At 36.1% G+C, this 24,707-nt stretch overlaps 1 protein-coding gene across 5 annotated transcripts in view; it reads left to right on the forward strand.

Annotated features, from left to right (window-relative positions):
• RBBP8 (RB binding protein 8, endonuclease) overlaps window positions 1-23,585 on the forward strand; it is a 42,247-nt gene extending 18,662 nt beyond the window's left edge. For all 5 annotated transcript variants that reach the window (XM_032123477.1, XM_032123480.1, XM_032123481.1 and 2 more), the window contains 15 exons: window positions 924-1,036; window positions 2,736-2,811; window positions 5,854-6,023; window positions 7,410-7,511; window positions 8,205-8,302; window positions 8,932-9,059; window positions 9,989-10,874; window positions 10,959-11,085; window positions 12,972-13,072; window positions 13,825-13,939; window positions 14,853-15,005; window positions 15,627-15,696; window positions 16,652-16,748; window positions 20,910-21,051; window positions 22,971-23,585. In XM_032123477.1, coding sequence (XP_031979368.1) covers window positions 924-1,036; window positions 2,736-2,811; window positions 5,854-6,023; window positions 7,410-7,511; window positions 8,205-8,302; window positions 8,932-9,059; window positions 9,989-10,874; window positions 10,959-11,085; window positions 12,972-13,072; window positions 13,825-13,939; window positions 14,853-15,005; window positions 15,627-15,696; window positions 16,652-16,748; window positions 20,910-21,051; window positions 22,971-23,068 — 2,476 coding nt within the window. In that variant the 3' untranslated portion in view covers window positions 23,069-23,585. The remainder of the gene's footprint in view (window positions 1-923; window positions 1,037-2,735; window positions 2,812-5,853; window positions 6,024-7,409; window positions 7,512-8,204; window positions 8,303-8,931; window positions 9,060-9,988; window positions 10,875-10,958; window positions 11,086-12,971; window positions 13,073-13,824; window positions 13,940-14,852; window positions 15,006-15,626; window positions 15,697-16,651; window positions 16,749-20,909; window positions 21,052-22,970) is intronic.
• The last annotated feature ends 1,122 nt before the right edge of the window (window positions 23,586-24,707 follow it).

Consider the following 24,707-nt stretch of genomic DNA (forward strand, 5'->3'; position numbering starts at 1 on the left):
CCAGTATGGCTTTTACTTCCAATATTCCGCTGTGAAATTGGAAGCTGATATAGTTTGTTTAGTTGGGGTGTTTTAATACTTGACGTAGTAGCAGCAGCAATGCAGAACTCTTGACTAACTGGTTTTTTATTTAGCACGCAAAAGCGAGTCTCGTTTTCACTTTGGTAATACTGTTAGCTTTTTGCTGTGTACCAGAAATAAATACATTCAGTTTATCACCTATAAAATGAACACATATTTCATTGCATGAATGAATGTGTCAGGTAAGATGGAGTGATTCTAACAAGTCCTTTTCTGATCATGGATGTGTTTTAAACAGCTGATCTAAACCATTAGAGACAGCGGAGTCAATGCCTCTCATGAACATTTGGATCCACTTCTAATCATGGGTGCTTAGATAAAGGGTTTCACATTTGCTTGGCGTTTGTTATAGAGTGAACTTACTATTTGTCCTTTTTATTTGATTGTTTAGCTTAATGACACTACATATCCTTCTTAGATGCAATAGTAATTCTGTTTACTGATTTGCTTATTTGTATTTTCTTGAATGAACTTTACTTAAAATGAATGGTGATTTATATCTGACAATATTCATAGTAGGACACCTCACAAAGGCATTCAGTGGCAAGGTGTAGCATGCTCCACTTTATTAAATAGAGTAATGCATGTTCTTTTAGAAGTATCCAGTACCTATAATCATTTATGCAAATGTTAGAGCATGTAGTATTAGATCATTCAGAAATCTCAAAACATTGCTATGTGAACATATAAAACCACAGTACTTAGTGGTGTTCTGCATAGCTGTCAGAAGTTTTCTGGTTTTCATTTTTCATTGTTCAAAAAGTCTGTTACACATTGATATCTGCTTGATGCATGGCAATATTTTTTTAACAGAGGGACCTTTTCTCTTAATTTTATTGTAGGTTAAGAGCGGGGTTATGTGATCGTTGTGCTGTAACCGAAGAACATATGAGAAAGAAGCAGCAAGAGTTTGAAAATATCCGGCAGCAGAACCTCAAACTTATTACTGAACTTAGTGAGTTTTATCCCCATGTCTGAAGACAAAACATGCTATTTTGTAAACTAGTTCTCCAGTAATTCCTGTAACTTGATATAATTTATATGTGGTATGGTTAGTAAGCCCAAGAAGTTCAGGTGGGGGATACTTAACTGTACAGTCTGAAAATATGTAACATACCAGCGACTAGTCATTTGACCCACCTTCTTAGATTGGAGTGCTGATACTGAAAGTGAACTGACGTGGAAAATCTTACACTGTAAAGTAGCTACTTTAGATAAAATGTGACTGCTTCTGTTTATTCCTACAGCTAGAATGATTGCCAGCTTTCCTAAGAAAAGCCTGACTTCAAAAGGAACTGGTGATGGCAAAGTATCAAGTTCAGACAGAAGTGGGTCCATCTTCTGTCCTGTAGTTAGTGGGTCTTGGACTTTGACTGCAGTAAACTCATAACTGTCACATAACCAGCTGAGGCCACAAAAAAATAGCTTTACACCAGGTGGCTTGTAGCCAGCTCATTTTGAAACCAAGAAGTAGAACATATGAGACAAATTAAACTGTTTGTTCCAGGTGATACACAAGCAGGACACAAATGTGCTCAAAGAGTTTGGAAAGATTGATTGTATAAAGTGCAGAATAATACAGGACAGAATTTTAAAATGTTAATGGTATCTTTGCCATTAATTATTTTGTATAATTTAGTTGTCTTGCTTGGTCAAGAATAAGCAGACATTCAGGGAAACACCAGACAAAAAGTAGCTTTTCAGTGCTTAATTAAATTATGGAAATATTAGGTTCTGTGCTAATACAAAATACTTCAGTGTTTCAAGGACTTCTAAATTGAGCATTTTTATAAAAATATTCTGAATTTTGAGTTTAACGATGAACAGCAAACAGGGTACAGCCAATCTTTATTTAAAGCTCTGAACCTTAAAAATCAGGGTGATGCATATTAGGTACAAATCTTCTTGAACTGTCTGACACAACAGTAGGCTCCCATGAGTTTGGGTTGAGAGCTATGTAACAATGAAAAAGATCAGTTGAGGAATCTAGAGGCAAAATAGACAACAACAAAATAAGAACATGAACATAAAAATTAAAGTGAGCAGAAAAGTTGGGAGCTATCACTACACTAGTTTGAGACAACATGGAAGGAAGGCTGAATGGTGTTGCAATAAGTTTGTGTGAAGTAAAGACGGGATTAGTTCGCAATTAGGAAAAGTAAAATGAAAAAGTTCTGAGTGGGCTCTCTTGATTTCCAAAATATTTAAGTGATTTTGAAGAAATTGCTGGTGGGTTTTTTTTTCCTTCTCTCCAATTAGCTGTTTGCTTTAGTGGCTAAAACCAAATTCAAATTGCTTTATACTTGGTAGGTTATCTTTAGCCTAAGGAAACGATTTTGTCCATGGAGAAAAGTGAGCAATTCACTCATCCTTACAACACAGTTTCACTTGTGTGTACATGGACAAAAGTAATTAATGATTGTGTAGAACTAACAATGCGATACAGTAATTGTGCCGTCTCTGCCTTTTCTAACACGTCATTTTACAACTTTTTTAATGACTAGCTTGAAACTTCCTTTTTGTAAACAATAGAGAACGTGTATGGTATTATTACATTTTACAATTAGTTCTGTTTCCTTGAAGGACCTGACAAGATTATAACGCTAACATGTGTGCATTGATTTTTTTTCCCTCTTTTTTTCTATAAATTTCAGTGAATGAAAAAAACAACTTACAGGATGAGAATAAAAAGTTAACTGAACAGTTCCATCAATTACAGAAGGAGCTAGAGTAAGTTTTGGGTTGTTTTGGATATTCTCCCATTCCTCTGTAGAAATGTCTGGGAATATAAATATCAGCTTTTAAGTGTTTAAATCTTATTTCCTCTTTTCTGATAGACTGTGAAAAGATAACCTAGTGCCACTATAATAACATAAGCCCAGTTTCTTTCTATTGTGCAGAGTTTTGTTTCCTTTTAACTATGTGCATCTTTTTTTAAACTGGGAGAAGTAAATTTATCATAGAAATTTTGTTTGACTTCTGATCACAGTGTATAGCAAAGCCTTATGTCTCATACTGTTATTCCTTGGTTGCTTCTTTACCAGTTGTTTCCTCCTAGGCTAAGACTTCAGAAAAGTAGTTGTTTAAATAGTCAAAAAGTTCCAAGATTTTGCAATACATTTTTTAAATAAGCTTATTATAATTTTGCAATTTTAAAAGAAAAAAACTATAGTAAATTTTGAAAACAAAACATAAAAATAATGAGCTACAAATTGAAATTTTAATCTGATGTAGTAAGAATGTGCCATCTAATGTGGTTAATATGTGAATGTGGTGTACTGTGCAAGGCAGAGGTAGTGTTTCTTTCTTCTTATGGTCTGACATCATCTGAAACTTATCTCACTTTTGCCCATCTGTGATAAGTTGTGTACATGCCTGGGAGAAATGGGACAGGATGTGTGGACTTAATATGGAAGGTTTTTTATGCGTGTGGTTTTTTTCTTGTCTCTGTTAGAATTCAACTTCGGTAGAGGAGTAAAACAACTAGAGTTCAGTTCAGAATGACTGTAGTCCTATTCCTTTGTATTTCTTGGTTTGTCTCCCATCTTTGCACCTTAATTGTCCTTTCTTTTTCTGTATGTATTTAATCTTCTTGGAGTAACATACTTGAAGGCCCCATCTTCCACTAAAAATATTTGGCCAATGTAGGAAAGCTGGCAATGACCAATGTAACACTAAGTTATTTTCTCTGTATGTTAGGTGATTGTTCAAATGAGTGCAGAGTTGAGTGGATAAACAGTTTTTTACAAGGGTGGTGCTGCTAGTTCTAATACAGTCACTGCATTTGGTTGAACTATACTCATGGTACTTTATTTAGAATTAGCACCTTAGATCAATATAATGTCATCACATCGTAGGTGCAAAGTAGCAGAATGTTTCTAGTGCATGATACGAAATGAGATTTTTGCAGTCTTCTGTATTTTGTAACCAAGTTATAATGGGAATAAAAGTTATATTGGGAATAAAACTCTTGAGAATTCTCCATAAAAGTGAAATCAGTGAAATTGTGGAAGAATTGTATTATCTGATCCTTTATGACATTAGGATTTCATTATGCGTGGATGGAAACAGCAAGGAAATTTCTGCAAGGACCTCTTCTGGGTTCTCAGATAAATCCATGATTCAGAAATTATTTATTACATAGTTATGATGTACAGTATGTGTGGCAGCTGCTTCATTTGATGTTTTTTTTCTGTGATGGTATGTAGAAGGTAGGTTTGTATGGAAGTAAGGTGCAGAAACATACTTTTTTTGTAGGTTAATTTACAGGGCCACATATGCCAGTAAATTTAAAGAGAACTCTAACAGCTAACTTAAATTTACAAAGTAAATTGATGAATATATTGCTCTGTTGTTTATTTTGATTTGTTTCTTAAGATATTGCTAGTAGATAATACAGTTTTCCAGTGCTTTCTTTGTAAATGTGCTAGAAAAGAGGAATTGCAAAATTACACAATAGGATTCGTCAAGACTTGAGAACATCAGTGCATCAATATTTGTCATTAAGAGTTCAAAGTTAGTCATGGTAAAAAGCCTAACTACAAAAATGCTTTTTGTCTCAAGACAGACAGCTTTTTAAAGTTTTCTATTACCTTATTTTATATAAGATCTTATGGTTCACTTCAATGCAAGCAAAAATTTATCTGTATTTCCTCTTCTTCCCTTAGATCAAAACCTTATATCTTTCTCTTTATAGTTAGGAAATGATCTTTTGGCCCGTGTCTGCTCTTGAGAATCAAAGAGAAAAGTGCAACTGCAGGAAGATGATCAAGAAGGCTGAGTTAGATTTCTGTGTGCTTTTCTTTTACCTCCTCTTCCATTTCTCACTGCCACCTCCATAGGGCAGATAGCCCCTTATGAAGTACTAAACAAACTATTTAAGTTCAAAGATCCAAAATCAGTGCTTTTTTGTTGTTATTCCCTGGCTGTGTCTAGATATAGTTTTTGGGGAGAAAAGACATAGTTATTTGTTACATTAATTTTTATATACTGACTCTCCAAGAGGCTGCTAGAGCTGACAGTGTGAGAGAACGTAAACTTCATGACTCATCTTGTATTTTACATTACTTGTTTTGTATGCATTTTTACATTATTTGCTGAAGACCTTTTTGAGGTGAATTAGAGGTAACATCAGTGCTTTGGAGAGGGATTGCTTTGAATACAGTGCTGTTCATTTCTACTTAAAATTTTCCAAAAGCTTTGTTTTGTATTTAAGACAGTATTTCCAGATCACTGAATATATTCTGAATTGGAAAGGACCCACAAGGATCATCAAGTCCAACTCCTAAGTGAATGGCCCATCCAGGGATTGAACCTACAGTCTTGATGTTATCCAGCACTCAGCCAGTCTCAGGATTGTAAATTGTGAGGATATACAGGGATTTCCATACAGGGAGGGAGACACTGATCCATCCATTTCAGCATTCTTTTGTTAAAGAGGCACCTGCTTCAGAGGACAAGCTATAACCTCTACAGTACCTAGTTTCTTCCAGGAAGAAGTGCTTCCATAGTGTAGTAGTTGTATGTTAACTTCAAATGTGAAGAGCTAGGGTTGTATGCCGTTCTTGGGCTTGATGGAGCAATGGTTAATTTTTTGTTAGATGTATCTAAAAACTGGGTTGTAGTATTACTTTTTTACAGTGTGATGTTATTGAGGTGGCTGTATTTCTGAAATGGTTGCATCCTTGAACCATATGACTGTCCTGCTTGCTGAAATGAAAACTTCATCTTGCTGACTTGGGGTTTTATTTGACCACCTGATTTGGTCTCCAGGGAGCAAAAGCAGCAAGCAGTGGAGGTAGAAAAAGGAATCATTCCAGATTCTCCAGTTCTAACTTCTTCATTTTCTATGGTTAATCGTATGAGAAGAAAAAAAGAGAATAAGCACGTCCGATACACAGAACATACACCCCCAGATTTGGAACTTAGGGAAAACAACAGGGGTAAGAGTATTTTATTTTGTTTTTTTAAATTATGCTAAGAGCTAAAGAGAAAGATGATGTATAAACTTGATTGCAAAGAGCAAAATCTAAAAAAAACCCCAGCTCTTGTGGGTTTTTTTTATTTGCCTTTTCTCTTTTTGTGCGATAATGCATGAGTCCAGGGAAAAATGTCTTTAGTAGTAACTGTTACATGAGCGATATGCTCAGAACTTATCTCAGCATTTTACTTTTATTCCTCCACATGCATGTGCAAATGTAAGAGTTTTCCAGCCTATATTTGTTCTGTAAGTGCAAATTGGCTGGAAAAGCATCTGTTCAGGTTTGACTTGTGCACGCAGCAATGTCACCACCTAGCGGAGAGTGAAACAAATGTTTTGCCACATTCTGAAATTATTCTGCAACTAATGTTTCTGAAACTGTGAGACCTACATGATCTCTCTTTGTCTGTATTCTACACTGTTTGCATTTGTTTTGTCTTGAGTTCAGAAGTATTGTGTGCGTTTAATTTCCAGACTTTGTTCTGTAATGTCATAGAAATAACTCTAATATATTTTAACTACAAGAACTATTTTTGTGAAATAAGGAACCTTGTGCTTGTGTTTTATTGATAGGCAGGAAATACTATAATTCAGGTTAATTTATCTTGTGGCATTAAAAAAATACATCTAAATATAAGTCTTGACTAAAAGCCTCTTTCCAGGAATAAAAATAGGATAACTGTGGGATGAAAAGGATGGGCTGGTTATTCATGCCCTCTATTTTGCATTTGAAATTTTTAGTGCTGTGAAGTTTCTCTTTTCTAAGCATACCTGTCTCTCTCCATTTTCTGTATAAAAAAAATGGAGTTACTAAACTAATCCAAAGTATAATATGTAAGAAATGGTGTAAATACCTATCATAGTTAATGGCTGTGAAAAGCTGTTGGTTGTCAAGGTAGAAAGGGCTACATGGCATATGTCTGTCATAATTTAGATCTCAGGTTTTTCACCTTTGTATTACCTGAGCTAAGCAGAGCATTGTTGCCTTGGATGGTTTACTCTTCAGTAGTTTCATTGCCCTATTAACAGGTCAAATTCAGCTTGAATAACTATTTTTATGGGGTCAGTATAGATGGTGGTGTCATTTTGTGTTAGTATTATTTTAGGGCTGACTGGCTGAGATCATATTTGTGAGAAAAAGGATTAATATGAAATATTTATCTTTTTATTTTTATTCTGACATATCACTGCCACAAATTATCAGACGTGCTTAGATTGCTGGATCTATTGACATATTAAAACCAGCATTCAACTGCTTTTAAGATCAGGGTCGTTATGGGTATCTACACAAGATTATCACAACAGGATACCTAATTTCACCATGTGAAAATGTTTCTACATCTCCTAGAGTTTGGAAAAATTCCACTCTTTTCCACACAAATGAACACTCACCATGGAGGAGAGATACTAGTGGCAGACACCTGTGATCCACAATTGTCCCCTGTTCCAAGTAAGTGTATTAATAGATTTAGTCCTAATATCATTCAAAATAAGGCAAAAATATCGTAAAACTGAGGTTTCATCTCTTTAACCTTTCTTTAACAAAGAAATCTAATAAGCTGCAAACCTTTTAAAATTCTTTAGTGACTGTGAGAATCAGGATGGAATTATTCATGCAAGTCAGGGTTGTGGTGGTTGCTCTTCTTGTGCTTTCCAATCTTATTATCTTGCCCCAGTTTAATGAACTGAGTAATGTTAAATCCCTCAAAGAAGGGAAACTCATCTATTTGTTTTTCTAATAAAAACTCATGAGAAATAATGGTGACTGTCAGTTAGGAAATATGCAAGACGAGCATTTTATTATAAATACACATTATCTCTGTTCTACATGCTTTTATCAGACTACTTGTGCCCTGGACTGGGAGTGTGAAAAGCAACTTTTGCAGTGGCTTTTAATTTTGAGGTGCTGTATTCAAATTGGACACACATTTCTCTGTGCTGATACAGCAGTTTGCTCTCATCAGAAATTCTTTTGCCACTTACCACTTCCAGATACGATTTTTATCTGACAGAGATCAAACTATTTCCATAAATGCCAGTTTTAATGTGTGATCTTTTTAGTTCTGTGTTTGTACCATCTCTGTGAGTCGAGCAACATACTATAATGTTTATGCAACTTACTGTGATCTTTCTACTCACAAAGATAAACCAAGGGTGGGAGGATACCCTGTTCCAAAGCCATCTTTTAACTTGGCTGCAGTCGTCGCAGAAACAATTGGACTTAGTGTGGAAGAGGAATCTGTAAGTATTTCCAAATTTCTTACATAACCAGTTTTTTGGGCCAGGTGTTTTCAAAACCATTATTTTTCTCTTTTGCATTAAAACTCTGTAAAAGTATTCTGAGTTCCAGTAAGCTTGCTTTGGTTTGCTTTTGCACAGTTTTTATTGACTTGCTTTAGCAAGAAGAGATATAACTATGCTGACCTGTCTGGAGGGTTTGAGGAGGAAGGTAGAGACATGGTTCCTCTTTTCAAGTTTTGTTGGCACAGTGATCTAAATCCTTGGCTCTGCTAAATTCCCTTTGTGCAGTAATCAAGTCTAAGACACTGAAAAATATTTATTGGCAATGAGACTGGTTGGTGACTCAGGTGAGGTTATTTGATATTTTTGATTGTTAACTACAATGAAAATTACAGTATACAGAATATTTTGTGTCCATGCCTATGAATGAATCTTTTCAATTTCAATAAGATTTCTTTAAAGCTGCTGGTCCAAATTTAATCTCTTAGCTTTTATTATTTTTCAGACCTTTGAATGTTTCGATTTGAATGGGTTTTCAGAGTATTTATGTGCCAACGAAGCATATTTCTAATTTTAATTCCAGTATCTTCTCACACTTCTTTTCTTTGTTTTCCTTCACCGCTTGCAAGGAGTCCCAGAGTGTACTGAATCTTCCCCTCACTAATACAGTTATGAGCCAGGCCTCAGAGAGCATGCAGTCTGAAGACTCAAGAAAACATCCAGCTTCAGAATCAAGAAATGATGACAACAATTTAGGGTGTGTTTCCACTCAGTTATAATAGTATTGTTTTAAGCAGACTTATAGAAGTTCTGGTTTTTGTAGAATTTCAAACCTTGTGGCATTTTACTTTAAAGGTATAGACATGGAAATAAATGTTTTCATATCAGAGGGGTTTCTTTCAAGTAAATAACATGAGAAGCAAAGAAACTGATAGAATGCAAAACCTGTAGACTTTTACTTAATTCACAAACTTCTGATTTGGGCTTCTTCTTTGTGTACACAGTCCCTCCTTTCCTAACTTCTCATTATTGCAAAATATCTTCTGAGGCCTGTAACCCTGTGGATAGTGGGTCTGGAGCTGGAATGCAAAAAGGATCATATTGCTCTGATTAGTGTCAGACCAATAGACTGTTGCCCTTCCCACTCTCCTCAGGATATTGTGATCTAAACTGAAGATTTTTTTGGCCCAATTTGTCATCTTGAATGTATGTTTTATTGATGACAGGTGAAAAGCAGCACCTGAAAGCTTGCACTTTTTTCCTTCACTTGCAGAAGGTTTGAGAATCTGTTGTCATGGTTTTAAGATCTATACAAGAACCTAAACAGGCTTTTATTGCAACCATTCTCACTTTCTTCCTTTTCAGTGCACTGAAAGGTAGGGAGTCCTTGGGTAGAAGAGATACTTAGGCAGGCTTAACTCTGTCCTTGATTCTCAGTTGAACATGTAACAGAATTTCACACCACACACCAAAATGAAGGACAAGATCTGTATTTTGTTTGCCTTTCACAGCTCTAAGTGCAACAGCATCTATCCCTAGAATAGGTTCATTTTTGTTTTTCCTTCTGTTTTCAGCTCACAAGCTTTACAGCAAATCAGCAATAGGGAACATGTATTTTTTTTATATCGCTTTCTCTCCTTCCATCTTCTGTACCCCAGAAAATCTCTCATGTCTCATTGTATTCAGTATTTCAGATCCATCTCATAACACTCCACCATGTGATGACTGGGATTCTCGGGTAGCGTCTCCTGTTTTTGGAGCTTCTAGCAGTATGAAGAACAACTCAAGTACAGGTCATGCTCCTTGTATTTTAGATTCAGGATTGAAGCCTCATCTCAAAACCAACCTCTTCAACAATCCATCCAGTTCCAGGTGTCATAAAAGTAGATCAAAATCTGAAGATGTTGCTTTTGTTGCACCGCTGAATCTTGGGACAGAAATCAACTCAGTTATCAGCCAGGCCTCTGTCCATAGGCAAATGGTTGTGAAAAAGAATGCTAACGAGGCTGTAGCCTGTGTTGGAAACACCTGCACAGCTAAAAATGAGGTGGTCAAGAGCGATGTCCTTCTCGCATACCAGAAGCAGCTAGAAGGCAGGTGTGCTAAGAGAAAGAAAGCTGAAGATGATCATGCAGTTAGCTGTGAGAAAACATCATTCAACAAAGAGAACTCTGTGCCATTCCGATCCGATGCTCAGCAGATTAATGGGGAACATACAGCTGATAAGCCCTTGGATCTGTCTGATCGCTTCTCTGGAGTTCGTGGTCAAGAGAAAAAACATGGAAGTGAGGAGACATGTAAAAATAGACTGAAGCAAGTGACTTTGCAGGACATTTTTTCACACATAGGGAAGACCATTCCTGAAGGTTCATCATCCGTTCAAAATGCCAACAACGAGAGCTGTTTGTTTGGCAGAGATTTACAAGAGGAATCCTATGTACAAGAGGCAATGCTGGGAAAAACATTCTCTGATAAGAAAAACCAGATCCAAATGAAAGAAGAAGTTCCTCCCTTCAAATTTGCACCACTGCCAAGTTCTGCAGAGACAGAGGAACTTTTTGATGATGTAAAGGTATGCTTTTCTGACTCTCTTTCTTCTCCTTTGAAGTATTATATTTAAGTTTTGGGAAATAGTAAAATTGCAATATGTTGTTAGGTTGCCAGTGGCCATGTACCAAATAGAAAGAAAACAAGGACAGGACATGGAGAGTCTGAACCAGCATCTGTACTTCAGCCAAACCCTTGTAGACTATCAAAAAGTAAAGCACAGCAAAATGAGCAAGGTAACTTGATGAAAATGTTCCTTTTACCGCCTCCTTGCCCCCTCAGCCTATGCTCTGGTTGAATAGAATTTTTAATATCTTCCTTTCTTCCTCTTTAATCCCTTTGTTCTGCTTCTAACTCAGTCATATTCTATTTGGGATTTCTCAAGATCCCCCCAGCATTTACAGTCTGTATCTTCCTGGCATACTTTTGCCCCTGTATAATAAATATATTATTGGTATTCCGGTGTACACTCAACAGGCTGTGAATCTTTTTCTTTCTTGTTTAGTTAGCATTGTTATTTGTTGCAGTATAATAATAAAATCTCTTTGTGTTTAAACTATCTATATCAAATACTTGATAACTACTCAAGTGTAAGCATAAGTCTTTTTGTTAATATTTTTCTTTTTTCCTAATGATCTGGTAAAGCAATTTGTACCTTTAGGGATAATGAACACAGGCTGTCATATACTCTTTCTAGAACTTGTGTCTTCTTTCCTCTTAAGTGCTCCCAGTTGGAAAACTAATTTTTTGGAACTAGGATTGTAGAATCAAAGCTTCTGTACTGCTTAGCCAAATTGTTACACTGCATACTTTATTTAGAAATACTTGCATTATGAACTTAAAAGATACTTGTCAGTAGTTGGTGTGGCCGTGTAGCTTGGAATGTAAATATTCCCCTCAGAGATAAATCAAGAGGCATCTTTGGAACGACGACCAGACACTTTTGTACTCTTTCCTTAGACGTGACTTTTGTATTGTCGATCTAATGTCAATAGTGACCCAGCTAGGGAAGGCACCTACTGGAACTGTTGTTTGTCAGCAGAGAAGGACTGGTAGGTAAAGTGATGGTGGGGGCCATCTTTACTGTGACAGTCACAAAATGGTAGAGTTTTCAATTGTCAGAGAATTAAGAAGTGGGAGGTAGCAGAACTGCTACTTTGAACTTTCACGGGGCAGACTTTGGCCTGTTTAGGAGACCAGTTGACTGGTCCTGAAGCAGTCCTGAAGGGCAGAGGAGTTCAGGAAGTCTGGACATTCTTCAAGAAGGAAATCTTAAAGGTGTAGGAACAGGCTGCCCCATGTGCTGAAAGATGAGCTAGTGGGAAAGAAGGCCAGCGTGACTGAGCAGAGCATTGGCTGGAACTCAGAGCTAAAGAAAGAGTTTATGACCTTTGGAAGAGGGGGCAGACAGCTCAGGAGAACTACAAGGATGTTGTGAGGTTACATAGGAAGAAAATAAGAATGGCCAAAGCCCAACTGGAGCTTAATCTGGCTACTGCCATAAAGGACAATAAAAAATGTTTCTATAAATCCATCAGCAACAAAAGGAGGGCTAAGGAGAATATCCATACTTTATTCCATATGGGGGAAATACAGGGACAAAGGATGAGGAAAAGGCTGAGGTACTTAGTGCATTCTTTGCCTAAATCTTTAAATAGTAAGACGAGTTGTTCTCAGGGTACCCAACCCCTGAGCTGGAAGACTGGAACAGGGAGCAGAGTGAAGCCCCCATAATCCAAGGGGAAATTGTCAGTGACCTGCTGCAACACTTAGACACACAGAAGTCTATGGGGCCAGATGGGACCCACATGAGGGTACTGAGAGAGCTTGGCAGAAGTGCTCAGTGAGCCACTTACCATCATTTATCAGCAATCCTGGATAACCAGGGAGGTCCCAGTTGACTGGAGGTGAACAAATGTGGCATCCATCCTCAGGAAGGGCTGGAGTGAGGATCTAGGGAGCTACAAGCCTGTCAGCCTGACCCAGGAGACCAGGAAAGTTATGGAGCAGATCAACTTGAGTGCCATAATGTGGCACATACAGGACAACCAGGGGATCAGATGCTTCTGGCAGAGTTTGATTCTGATTATTTGTCTTTTTTTCTCATATTCTGTGCATACAGACCTGAAAGATAAACCCTCTTTAGAAAACTTCCAGTGGAGCATAGACCCAGGAGCTGACCTTTCACAGTACAAAATGGACATTACTGTGATTGATACAAAGGTGAACTTTTATAATAAGTCTGCTTGTTCTATGATGTTGAAAAAGCCTGCAAAGCAGTATCATGAGCATTGCTCTGGGCAGACCAAACCCACTCTGTAACAAATTCTGAGCTGGGCTCATTTGGTGTTTGTTCATGCTACAGTTATCCTAAAACATTTCCACTGTTTAGCTGTACTTTATAAACTCAGCAGGCATATTCACAATATGAAAGGGATGCTTTTTGGAGGTGGTTTTGAGTTTCTTTTAAGACAAAAAAACTTTCTAAATCTCATTGTTTTTCCTGTGAAAATGTTCAGTATGATATCTCTTTATGTTAAGTAATAGAAAATGTGCCAGTACTATTACCTTTTTTGAGTTGGGTGCAAGTTGGTTATTAGGATCTCTGAGAATTTTCCTAACGTTTCTGTTTGTTTTGTCTCTCTCACTTAAAGGCTATCTTAAAATCTTTTAATTTGACCAGTCTTTAACTTCTGTACGTTTCATGGTTAATTTCTATCTTTTTAGAATTTAACATGAAATTTTCTAAGGCTTTTCTTGCTCACCAGATAAATGCTTCCACACTTAAATTTCAAAACACGTTATTCTCTTACTAGGTTTTACATCTTTATTGTGCAGACATTACTGCAGGAAAAAAAGTAAATCAGTGTCTGAAAAGAAGCCAGTAACTGCTGTGAAAGTGTTTCAGATACACAGCACTGACTACACCAGTTGCTTCTGGGTGCATTTGTCATGTTTGCTTTTTTTTCTTCTAGGGTGGTTCTCAGACCAGAGTTGGAGGGGAAGTTGTTGATATGGATTATACATATGTTAGTGACAGTGTGCTATTAAAAATGAAAAATCAAGAGCAAAATCAGGAAAGCAGTCCAAGTAAGACTTTTTTTTTCTCTTTTCTTCTCTTTGGTTTGCTTTTTTGTAGTATGGTGGGGTTTTGGGGGTTTGTTGGAGTTTTTTTTTGGGTTTTGTGTTTTGTTTTTTTTTTGAGGAGGAGGAAAGAGTAAAAGGGCATTTTTTTCCTGTATGACTAGATAGTAGAAAATGGTTGCAGTAAAAAAGTGGTGATGTATTTTTATGTTACACAGATCAGTCTGTTTCCTAGAAGAATTGGTGGTGGGTTTTGAGGTTGGTTTTTTTAACATAGATCCAAAAAATGATAGGATTTGTGCTTAGAGAGCCAGTAGCTATTCCTTTACAGTGCTTAAAGGGTGAAATACTTAACCATGTAACAGTTCTGATCTCACCTGCAACAATCGCTCTTGCAGCAAACAGCTTTGAAAGTTTTTTCTATGTAATCACATCAGACTTTGTATGGGAAGGCTAATTTCATTTTTAATGATATATAAATAGAACTAGTATGTTTAAAAAAATCCAAATGTGTTTACATCACTTTTAATGTGTGGTATGTGGTGAATCATGGCTGCGGGGCAGTGTCTATTTCCTACCACAGAAAGTATTTCCTTCTGCTTGGATAAGTCCATAATTACAAGAAGAAGAATTTCACATATCCAGTATTAAGGTTAAAGGTACTTCACAATGATTTAGCAGTTAATCAGATTTTAGAAATGGGATCCAAGATACCTGAAAAATAAATGAGCACTGGCCACATTTAAAACATTGACAGAGAATTTGCAGAAAGAATAAAAGTATAGCTGTTGTTGAGTTAATTGGTACTGGAGCAGGAAGTAAATATTAAGTCTTTTGATACACATTTAGTGAAAATGCAATTTCTTAACGAAGATCATTGAGACATTGATTTGGATGCTCTTTATGCTTTTAATAACAGGAGGAGAAATAACAGATATGTTTGATCAGACAAGCCATGAAGAATATGAATCCTGCCTACCAGAGGATAGTCCTTCTGCATGTGATGAAAAAGAAATTCTTCATGATGAAGAGCAGGATAAGGGAATAACAGCAGCAAGCAAGAAACTAAAGAGTGGGATATAATTTGGTTTTGTCTTTATTAGCTTACTTAAACTACAAGAGTTGATTTGAAATCAGACTCTGTTCTTTAGGAACAAATATGCCAAATTAATCACCAGTTCTTTTTTTCATAAATTTATGGTAAAGTTGATTACTTGTTACGTAATTGCTTTATGTTCTGTTACATAACATAAAGCAATATGAACATTTTTTTGCTAGTTCATTTATCACCACACAAATGTGGAATGTGTAGTGGAAATTGGCATAGCAGTGGAACACCAAAGTGACTCTTAAAATAAACACCCGTTTTTGGCTACAGTTATTTACTTCCTTTCTTCTCACTATTCTAGGTTCTATTGAAGATTTTACAGTTTTTTGTATTTTAAGCAGCCTTCCCTTTGATGTTTTCTTGTCTCTTTTATTTGTCTCACCGCTGTTTTCCTTCTGCTTCAGTAGTGCTTTTGGATTGCTGGTTCTATCAATTCTGTATTTTTTTAGAATCTATTTGAATCTATTGTCTCAGACTGGATGTACATGGCAATTTTATATTTCTTAACAGTTGGTTAATAATTTTACTGAAGTTTCTCCAAGCAGTCTGTTAACTTTGTATTTTGTTTTGCATGTATATTTACAGAACATGAGGATAAACAAGATAAAGCCAAGCAGAAAGCTTTTGTGGAGCCTTATTTCAAAAGTGATGAGAGGTAATTTAGTCTGTTCTGTATGGGCATTTTAAGGCTCTTTGTATCTGCCCTGTAGGGAACTTGTTCCACCAGAAAATAAACATATTTGTGCGTAACAGACTAGCAGTTGAAGATGCAGAGGTAAAATACTACATTAGATAAAAGACTTTAGATAAAAACTGAAGTAGGGGAAAAAAATTAAACATGTTGTGATGCCTATCACATTTGCTGAACAGAAGGGATTGTCTCTGCTGCTTTTTATAATTTTAGTGAATGCAGTGTTTTGTAATCCATGTGGTTTCTTACAGGCATGTGGTCATGCCTGAGTTTATGAGCCAAGAACCTATGGGCGGCTTGTACAAATGTAAACCTTTCTTTCTCTGGTATTTTTGCCCCTTGCTCTAGGCAATAAATGGATAGTGTTCAACAGTTCCACCTCTTAAATCTTCCTCTGTTGCCTTCCAGTATAAGCATCATTGGAAGTCTGAATCTTCATTTCATAATGATACCAAGCCCTTCAGTTAGCTTATATTTTGCCTCAGTGCATGTTTTCTTTGTAGAGGAAAACTTTAGTGTTTTGTGAGCAATTAAGTTGAAAAGAACCTACTGATCTTGAACCCCAACATATGTTACTCTCATGGAAATCATTGCAAGCACAACTCTGTCTTGGGCAAAAATAAATATTCTACAGAAGATCTGTATTTGAATAATTTCTATATAGCAATTACTTTCACGCTATGAAAAACCATAATAATGAGACACACAACTCTGGTTACGTAGAAGTTCATATTACATTTGCAAGCTATTTTCTTTATAAAAATTCAGCTATGAAAGGCAGTATGATTTGGCTTTTGTAGGCATTTTCCGATTTATTTTTTAACTTGACTCTCCACCATTGTGTTCGAAAAAAATGGAAATTCCCAGTCACATTGAAGAAATAAAAGTACTATCATGTGAAAACATTTTTGTTTTTCAGAAAGAATACTGTGTTAGATTTTCCTCATATTGAGGTTGTTCGAAAAAAAGAAGAAAGAAGAAAATTACTTGGCCACACTTGTAAGGAATGTGAAATAGTAAGTAGTGCTTTAAAATTTGTCAATCTTCCATTCTCCTAACTCAGACAATATCTAAGTGCTGAAGTGCTGCTTTTAATTATTAATCTGGTTGCATCATCATCATTACCTACAGCAGCAGGGAAGTAAGTGTTTACCAAAGCTGGATAACCAAGTTTGCAGGTGGTTTGTTTGTTTTTAGTGTAGTAAGTGCATATAGCGTGGAAAGTCTTGGGTTTGATTTTTTTGTGAGTCTCTGTATGATAAAAGCTTCTTACATGGAGGGTTCCAGTAAGGTTAATAAAAAATACATTAGCTGATCAAAGAACTATTCCAGGTTTACAAACTTTAGATCAAAAGCTCTACTGAACTTTACAGGTACTGCAAAAAGTAAGTTCTATATCCTGTTGTATAGATTGATTGATTGATTGATCTCTTTTTGGTTTATTTGATTTTTTTCCTTGTTTTCTGGGATAATTTTTTCAGATAATTGCACCAGCATAGGTGACAGTGTGTACATGTGTGCAAATGCATGCCAAAATGTTTACATTAATATGTAAAAAAGTAGGAAATTTTAGGTTTCACATTGCACTTTCCTCCCTTCTAATTTATTGAACTGCTTTCATACGCAGTGTATGAAAGCAGTGGTGTAGAGATAAAATATTGAAGTAATTATATGTGTAATAAGAACATGTTTTATTTGGCCATTAAATGATGCCTATTCGAAGTGTGGATTAATGATTGAACAATGGTGGATTTTCTGGAATCTTTTTGCCTAATTTCCACACGTATATAGAACGTTTTCATAGATTCTCCTGCTATTCATTTTATAGTCCAGTCCCATTTACTTAGCTGAAGAAATTTATTAGAGGATGTTTTCAACGAAAACATGGTCTGAAAAACAGTTTTGGTAAAACTCATTAAATACAAATATTTTATTTTTATGGCCAACTAGAAATACCATTTAAAAATACATGTTTGATTTAAAGAGTTTGAAAGAAAACAAAACAACCCCCAACCTTCAGTCTGCTTCATGGTTCCAGAGCCATGTGTTAAGCATTGTAATTTCCTGTTTCTGTAAGCTACAGACCTTCCCTCTGCAAATTCAGTTCTTGTTACTTTCTGTCAAGTTAGAGTGATAACTATGGTGTCTGGAAACATTCACAGCTCCAGTTTTGTAACAGTAGGTTTTTACATTAAATGTCAGAAAAGTTTGGGTTTGTTGTTGATTTTGGCTTTTGGGGTTTTTTTTAAGTCTACATCATCCAAGATTAATGTCTTGGAAAGTGTGGAATGCTTGGCTGTGTCATTGCACAATAATAAAACTAGCTTTGAATTAAACGCCTATGGAAGAAGGGAGTGTTGGATAAAGCATAAAGGATGCTTTAGAAAAGTCTTGGCTTGCTGATTAGCTATGTGGGTTTGAAAAGCCACCAAAGTCTAAGGGAATATTTAGGGAGTGGGTAGAAATCAGTAAATTGTTTCTGGCCCTGTACTGCAAATGGTGTGAGTGGGATCTGCTACTGTCACTCTGAGACGACCTGAGATTTAACTTCTGCACATGCCACAGCAGGCTGATATTAAAGTCCTTTATAAGGGCTTATTTTAAAGCTTTGTGGAAGCATCTTATTCACTTTACAGTGTAGAACTTTTGATAACAAGTCTTGTTTTGGTTTTTTATGACCTTGTGATACTATCAGAGGAAGATTCTCAGCAAAAGTTACAGGTAGCTTGTAAAAGTAACATTTGTTAGTGTGGTTAAGTGTAGCTACACTTAGATGAGTAGGAGAATCAGTCAGATGTTTTTATATGCATTTAGATTACAGGGATTATTCTGTAAATTTTTGCTAAAATAATGGGAGGAATGTTTTTAGGGTTTGTTCCGTTTCTGAGGCTGCAAACTGTAGATTTCTATAAACAATCATTTTACAGGGAAGACAGGATGAGGTTGCAGTATCTTCACACACAGAAAAGCCTAGCTCGAATGTTTTGTGTGGATTAAAAATGCTGTGGACAGTGAGATCAATCTAGAAAACAGCTGAGAGAACTTTCTGCTGTTTAGCTGACATACATAATTCTCTCATTCTCTGTCAACCCTAGTAGATTTCTAAACAAGCCAAAGAAGAAAAGTTTGTCTAATTTATTTTTAAAACATACTTATCTTGATTTTTTTATCATGTTCTTATTTTCTGTTCCTACTAAACTGTACTGTATTTTTCATTGTTGGATCTGTAATTATTCCTTGCTAATTATAAATTTTTTAATTTAAAAAAATGCAACACACTACAAACTTTCATTAGATCAATTTCTAAAATTTCAGGCTATTTACAGGACAAAATAAGGAGCACTGCTAATTATCCCTGAATAAAACTCAGCACTATTTGTCTTACACAGACACTGTAGAATTCTTACAGTTGATTTTGTTGACTTAACACCTTGTTCTTCACTTTTGTCAGTAAAAATTGAAGTGTAGTGGGTAACAATTGCCTGTTCCTCCTCTTTGATTAGTCTCTAGGTCTTTAACTGAGTGACACAGACATCTTTCCAGCTGGGTTTCTGAAGTCCACTTGCATAAGTGACCCTACTCTATTTGACTCAATCCCTGAGCAACTGATGATGCCCACTAATGATGACACCCCGCTGATGACACCCACTTATGTTCTGGTCTTGGCACGGGCTTTTTCCAGTTTAAGGGAACATTGTATAACAAACTGAATCTTAAGTTCTTGGCCAGGAGACCCATGTGTTACTAGATTAGATTTCTGTACTAATACGGGCTTTGAGAGCAGAACATGTTCTGGTGGCACACACAAGATGGCAGGAAGTCTGAATTGATTTGTGGGGGGAAGATGTACCTGTGTCAGGGAGAGCTGCAGTTCCCACAGACTAGAGAATTACAAAATAAAGCAAGGCTTTCTTTCCTCGTTTGTGCAGTTTTGACACTGATGATTTCAGAGCTGTGATTGCTCTTTTCTAGCCAATCATCAATATTTATATCGCATGATTGTTTTCAAGGAGGATTTTTATGCCTTAATACTTTGTCTATGATTTGGAGGGAAAAAAGGAATTTATTAGCATCCTTTACAATTCCAAGTAGGTTTTCTGAAATCCTGCCAGTAGCTGGGAGCATGAAATAATCTCTGTTGACAGAGTTATCCTGTTCTTTTCCTGATTTCCCCAGTCTAGGTCACTTTCCATCTGATGGAATGAGTTATAAACTTGAATTTGCCTTTTTGAATTGTAACACTGTCAGTAGAATTTCAGTAGAATCGTTTTATCACTTTCACAAGGGTCAGGGTTCTTGTGTGACTGTAACTGTTGACTTGCCACTTGAATCAAACAGTGCATTCACTTTGAAAATATTTTGACTCTCTATGTGCTCTAAGGGCCAGATTTGTATTTTTAGGAGATACAACTAGAATTACAAATTAAAACAGTAGAAAACTGCAAGGAAAAAAATTATACCCTAACTTTCTATGACTCTACTCGGGGGAACACCAAGCAAAAAGGTTTGGAGAGTGTATCTATTTTTCTCATTGCAGCCACCAGTACAGCTGACAGGGGTGAAAGAGTAGCCAATTTACTGTAGAGAATGCTCAGCTGGCAGATAGTTTCTGGGGTCCCAGTGTCAGTCAGCTACTTAAACTAGCTCTTTATTTACTTCTCATTTGAGGGTAAGTAAGTAGGAAGCATTTTGACTTAAGTTTGCTGTTACTACTGTAAATTTGGATGCTGAAAATAATTCTGCAGCATAGGGTTTAGAGTGTGGGGTTTTTCTCCTTTTTTAATTTTGTTTGTAAATGCAAGCTGACACAATAAATTTTAAAATTCCGATCTCTTTCAACACCTGTGCTACTTAGCTTTGTAAAATCAGTCTGTAAACTGTTGACATAAGTAATTGTACACATGCCTAAACCTTGTTACCTATGGTATGTTAAAAGATAGAAGGTTAACAAATGTGCCACCATAAAGTTATACTTAGTCTGTACATTCAGTAAGCTTTTAGGATAATTGCCAGGTGTTTGTCACTTGGATAACAAATCTCTACTCTTGGCTGTCCTCACCATTGTTTTTAGATAACTGTGTTAATAAACACAGTGATTGATAATGTCAATTGTGTAAAGCAGTTACTCTATATGTATGAATGTATTAACTAGGATTCTTTTCCCCCCTTACCTTCAGTATTATGCAGACATTCCAGAAGAAGAGAGAGAGAAGAAACTAGCTTCCTGTTCAAGACACAGATTTCGCTACATTCCTCCAAATACTCCTGAAAATTTCTGGGAGGTTGGATTTCCTTCCACCCAAACCTGTGTGGAAAGAGGTTTGTGCCAAAAAAAAATAGCTTAAAAAGCACTTTTTAAAGCTGGTTTGTTTTTTTTTTCCCACTGAAATTATCTCTAGTTCATATAGCAGCCTTTCTCACCCAGTCCTGTTGAGGTCTGTTTGTCAGCAGCCATTATTTTTAATAAAAATTGTCTGGTTTTAGCAGTTCCTGTACTACTAAGAAAGGAATATAAGAAGACTTTCTTAGACCCTAGCTAGAGAAGGCAGAAATAATTGGGATTTTCAGAGAACTTAATTTAAACCCTACATATCTTTGGCCCTAAGCAAGAATTGAGTTTTCAGAGGCAAGGGCCAAGCGATTGTACTTACTGAGGAGAGACAGGCAGCACTATCGATGTCCTTTGTCAGTGTTTTTAGAGCTTCATAATACCAAGTGATAATGGAAATGTTGCAGGTAAGGGGTAGTTAAACATTTTTTAATACATTTACTACATATACATGTTAGTGACAATGCAAAGATGTGGTGTTTGGTTTGGGGCTTTTTTTAACTTGTCTTCACATAGAAGTTTGTTCTTTCCTAAATAATTTTTCAAGATCTTGAGCCTGGTATAAAAATGAGTTTTACTAATTATGTTAAACCACAGTGGGTTTGTAGTGTACTCTATGTACGTTTCTTCAGAAGTGGTGAAATGCTGGGGTGAGGAGCCCTAGATGAGCTCTCTAAGTTACTACAGCTTTACTTGTGCATTAGCTGTGAAACAATAGTCTTTGCTTTTATCTGTTCTTGTAACAGTGTCAGGTCAGGCATAGGAAAATGTAGCCATAGTTGTGTATGTGTATTGTGTGATAGTGATGCAGTATCATCCTTAATCTTCCAGAACAGGGAGCCTTGATTTTTACTGACTATATAACTTGTTACTACCCATTTGGAATCTGTTTGCAGCCTCATTAAAAATTAGCTTCTTGGCTGTCTCCTTGTTCTGCTGGAGTAAGAGCTGTTCAGTTGTTAATGGTCCTCAACAGCATATCAGAGGCAGGCTTTAGATAACCCTCCCTTGGAAAAGAAAATGTTTTATAGCAGTGCAGCAAGAGAACTAAAACACTACAGAGAGTTCCCACAATGAGCAATCTCTGCTGCCACCCCAAAGTAGTGGGGTACAACATAGGTATTTTCTACTTCTTATTGGTATCTTGAACTATCTGTTTGTGTTGTGGTTTTTTTTAAATAACTGAGTTACATATATAGAATTTTCCAACTACGAAGTAGAAATGTACTGCTCTCACTTTGGTGGATATTGTTGCTGATAAACTGTAAAGAATTGACAAAAGCCAGGTGCTGAAACTGACTTACAAAAAATGTCTGTTCACTGTCAGTGTTAGCTAAGTTGAGCATTTTACAGAAATCTTCTATACACTTTTCTTATCAGAGAGCTTTCAAGGTGTGTTTGATCCATAGGCTCGTGTTCGGCTTTTTCCAGTCTTTAATAAATCCAGATGCTCTTAAAACAGAGGGAGGTGCTGTTTAAACCCACAAAGCACATGTGCCTGAAGTTTCCTCTATATGACTAGGATTTACATTTTCAAAGTGATTTTTATTAGTCAACTGAGCTAGCAGTACTTGCATACTTTGTTACTCTTATGTAAAATCCTTGGTAGAAAGAAAATTAAAAGTGCAGTTTTGTTTTGAATAGATGAACAATTTATGGTTTCCATTCTCTTCTTCATTGTCAAGTGTCTGTATTGCATTACTGTGCAGTCACCTACTAGAAAGCAGCTGCGTGTTTTAATGAACGATATTTGCACCCTGGGATCTCAAAACTTTATGTGAAGTCAGAACCAGTTGCCCCAAAAGGACAAAAAAAAGGACAAGTTATTTTTTGAGGGTAAATGCAGATTAAAGCTAAAGTTATGCCTGTTTTTATATTGTATTTCTTACCTCAGATTTATTCTTTTAAGGCTACATTAAAGAGGATCTTGCTCCCTGTCAACGTCCAAAAAGGCGGCAGCCTTACACTGTGATGTTTTCTCCAAAAGGCAAAGAGCAGAAGACATAAAGGATGGGAAGTAAGGAGTGCCAGCCTGAAGTGCATCTTTCCTGTCCGTAGATATTTATAGTTAATATAAACTTGAAATAAAGAACTGTGTTTTCCACAATGATAGATAAATCGTTTAATTGAATATGTAAATTTTATAAAATTCATTTGGGAGTCTGATGTACCAGGAAACAAAACTATTTAATGTATGTTTGTTTCATATTGTGTTAATACATTTTGTATTAATTTTTGCACCTGTCAGACAAGTCTCCTACTTTTTTTTTTCTTTAAGGCCAGCAGCTGAAATTCCAGCAATTCCTATCTAAACTTTGTGTCAGTGGGTAACTGCTTTGAAGTGACTAAAATCTGTTGTTCTTGCAGGGGTAAATGTCTGTCAATGGGAAGAGAAATGACAATTTTCTAGGGTGCTTTTATTTTGCACTGGATTTTCTTGTATTTCTTTTCTCTTGTTGCAATAATGGTTATATCTACTTGGAATAAAGCTGTATCTACTGTTAATAGTTTGGAGGTGTGAAAACCAGGAAGTCTGTGTCTTTCTTAAATTCTGGTGTTAAATGTATATCACCATGTTTTCCTCAGTGTTTAAATTAGAATATCCAATATTCCTTTTATTTTTTTCCTTGAAATCTCTTTGCATATATGTGTCTCATTTATTGATAAACGTTGTTTCTAAATTTGGGTGACAGCTCTGCCCAGAGTTCTCCTAGCAGACAGCAATAGTCATCACCTAGATTATGAAGGATTCTACAGAGGTATTTTAAATTAATCCTTTATAGCAGGGGATATAGTTCCATACTTGCATTGGGAAAGTAAGATCATACAATATCACAGAGGCAGGGTAATACCTACATAGGTAGGCAAGCCAAAGATCACCATAAGATCCTTAGGAATAAAGAAGCTACAATCAGAGTTGGGTTCAACCAGTGAGAACTCTTTTAAAGAGAGATCATAAAGCAAGCAACTATTGAAATGCCTTAAGAAAAAATAAAATAATAGAAAGTACAGATACATCTGGGGGGTTGTTATATTTATATAAAAAATGTGTCTGTAATTTCTATTCTTGTACTTTATGTGTGTGTATAAAAAAGTATGTGTTTTAAAACTTCGTGGTTAGGACCATTTAAATTCAGCTGTATTTATATAGGAATGGTGGCAGGTTCTGCTGGTGGAGAGGTTGTAGTGTAGGTCCAAGAAGAAAATTAAAACAAATGTGATTGATTTAACTGTAACACTAAGTGACACAAAATCCTTTTAGGTTGAAATTTCAGGCCTTGCAGGAAAGTAGAAGAAGGTATAACAGTGGGCACTGTCCCCATCCTACCTGTTTCGTTGATTTACTTACTTGAGCATTTCACAGGGTTATATCCTAAGGAATGCCAAGGCATAAAGCCAAATAATAATGCAAGTCTTTAGTCATTCCCATATATACTAATACATGCTGACAGTAAATGTTTACACCCTATAAAAGATAATTTCTTGGAGCAGGCAGTCAAAGAACCTATGCCAAGGTAAGTATGGTTTCCTGCAAATTAAAAAAAAAAAGAAAAAAATTAACAGATGCTGCCAAAAAGTGGAATTCTTGCAGCTATCTTGAAAATTGTTTTAGGACAATTATAACGTGCTCTGAATAAATATTTAT

This window comes from Corvus moneduloides, chromosome 1, assembly GCF_009650955.1.
Source record: "Corvus moneduloides isolate bCorMon1 chromosome 1, bCorMon1.pri, whole genome shotgun sequence".
Classification (NCBI taxonomy): Eukaryota; Metazoa; Chordata; class Aves; order Passeriformes; family Corvidae; genus Corvus; species Corvus moneduloides.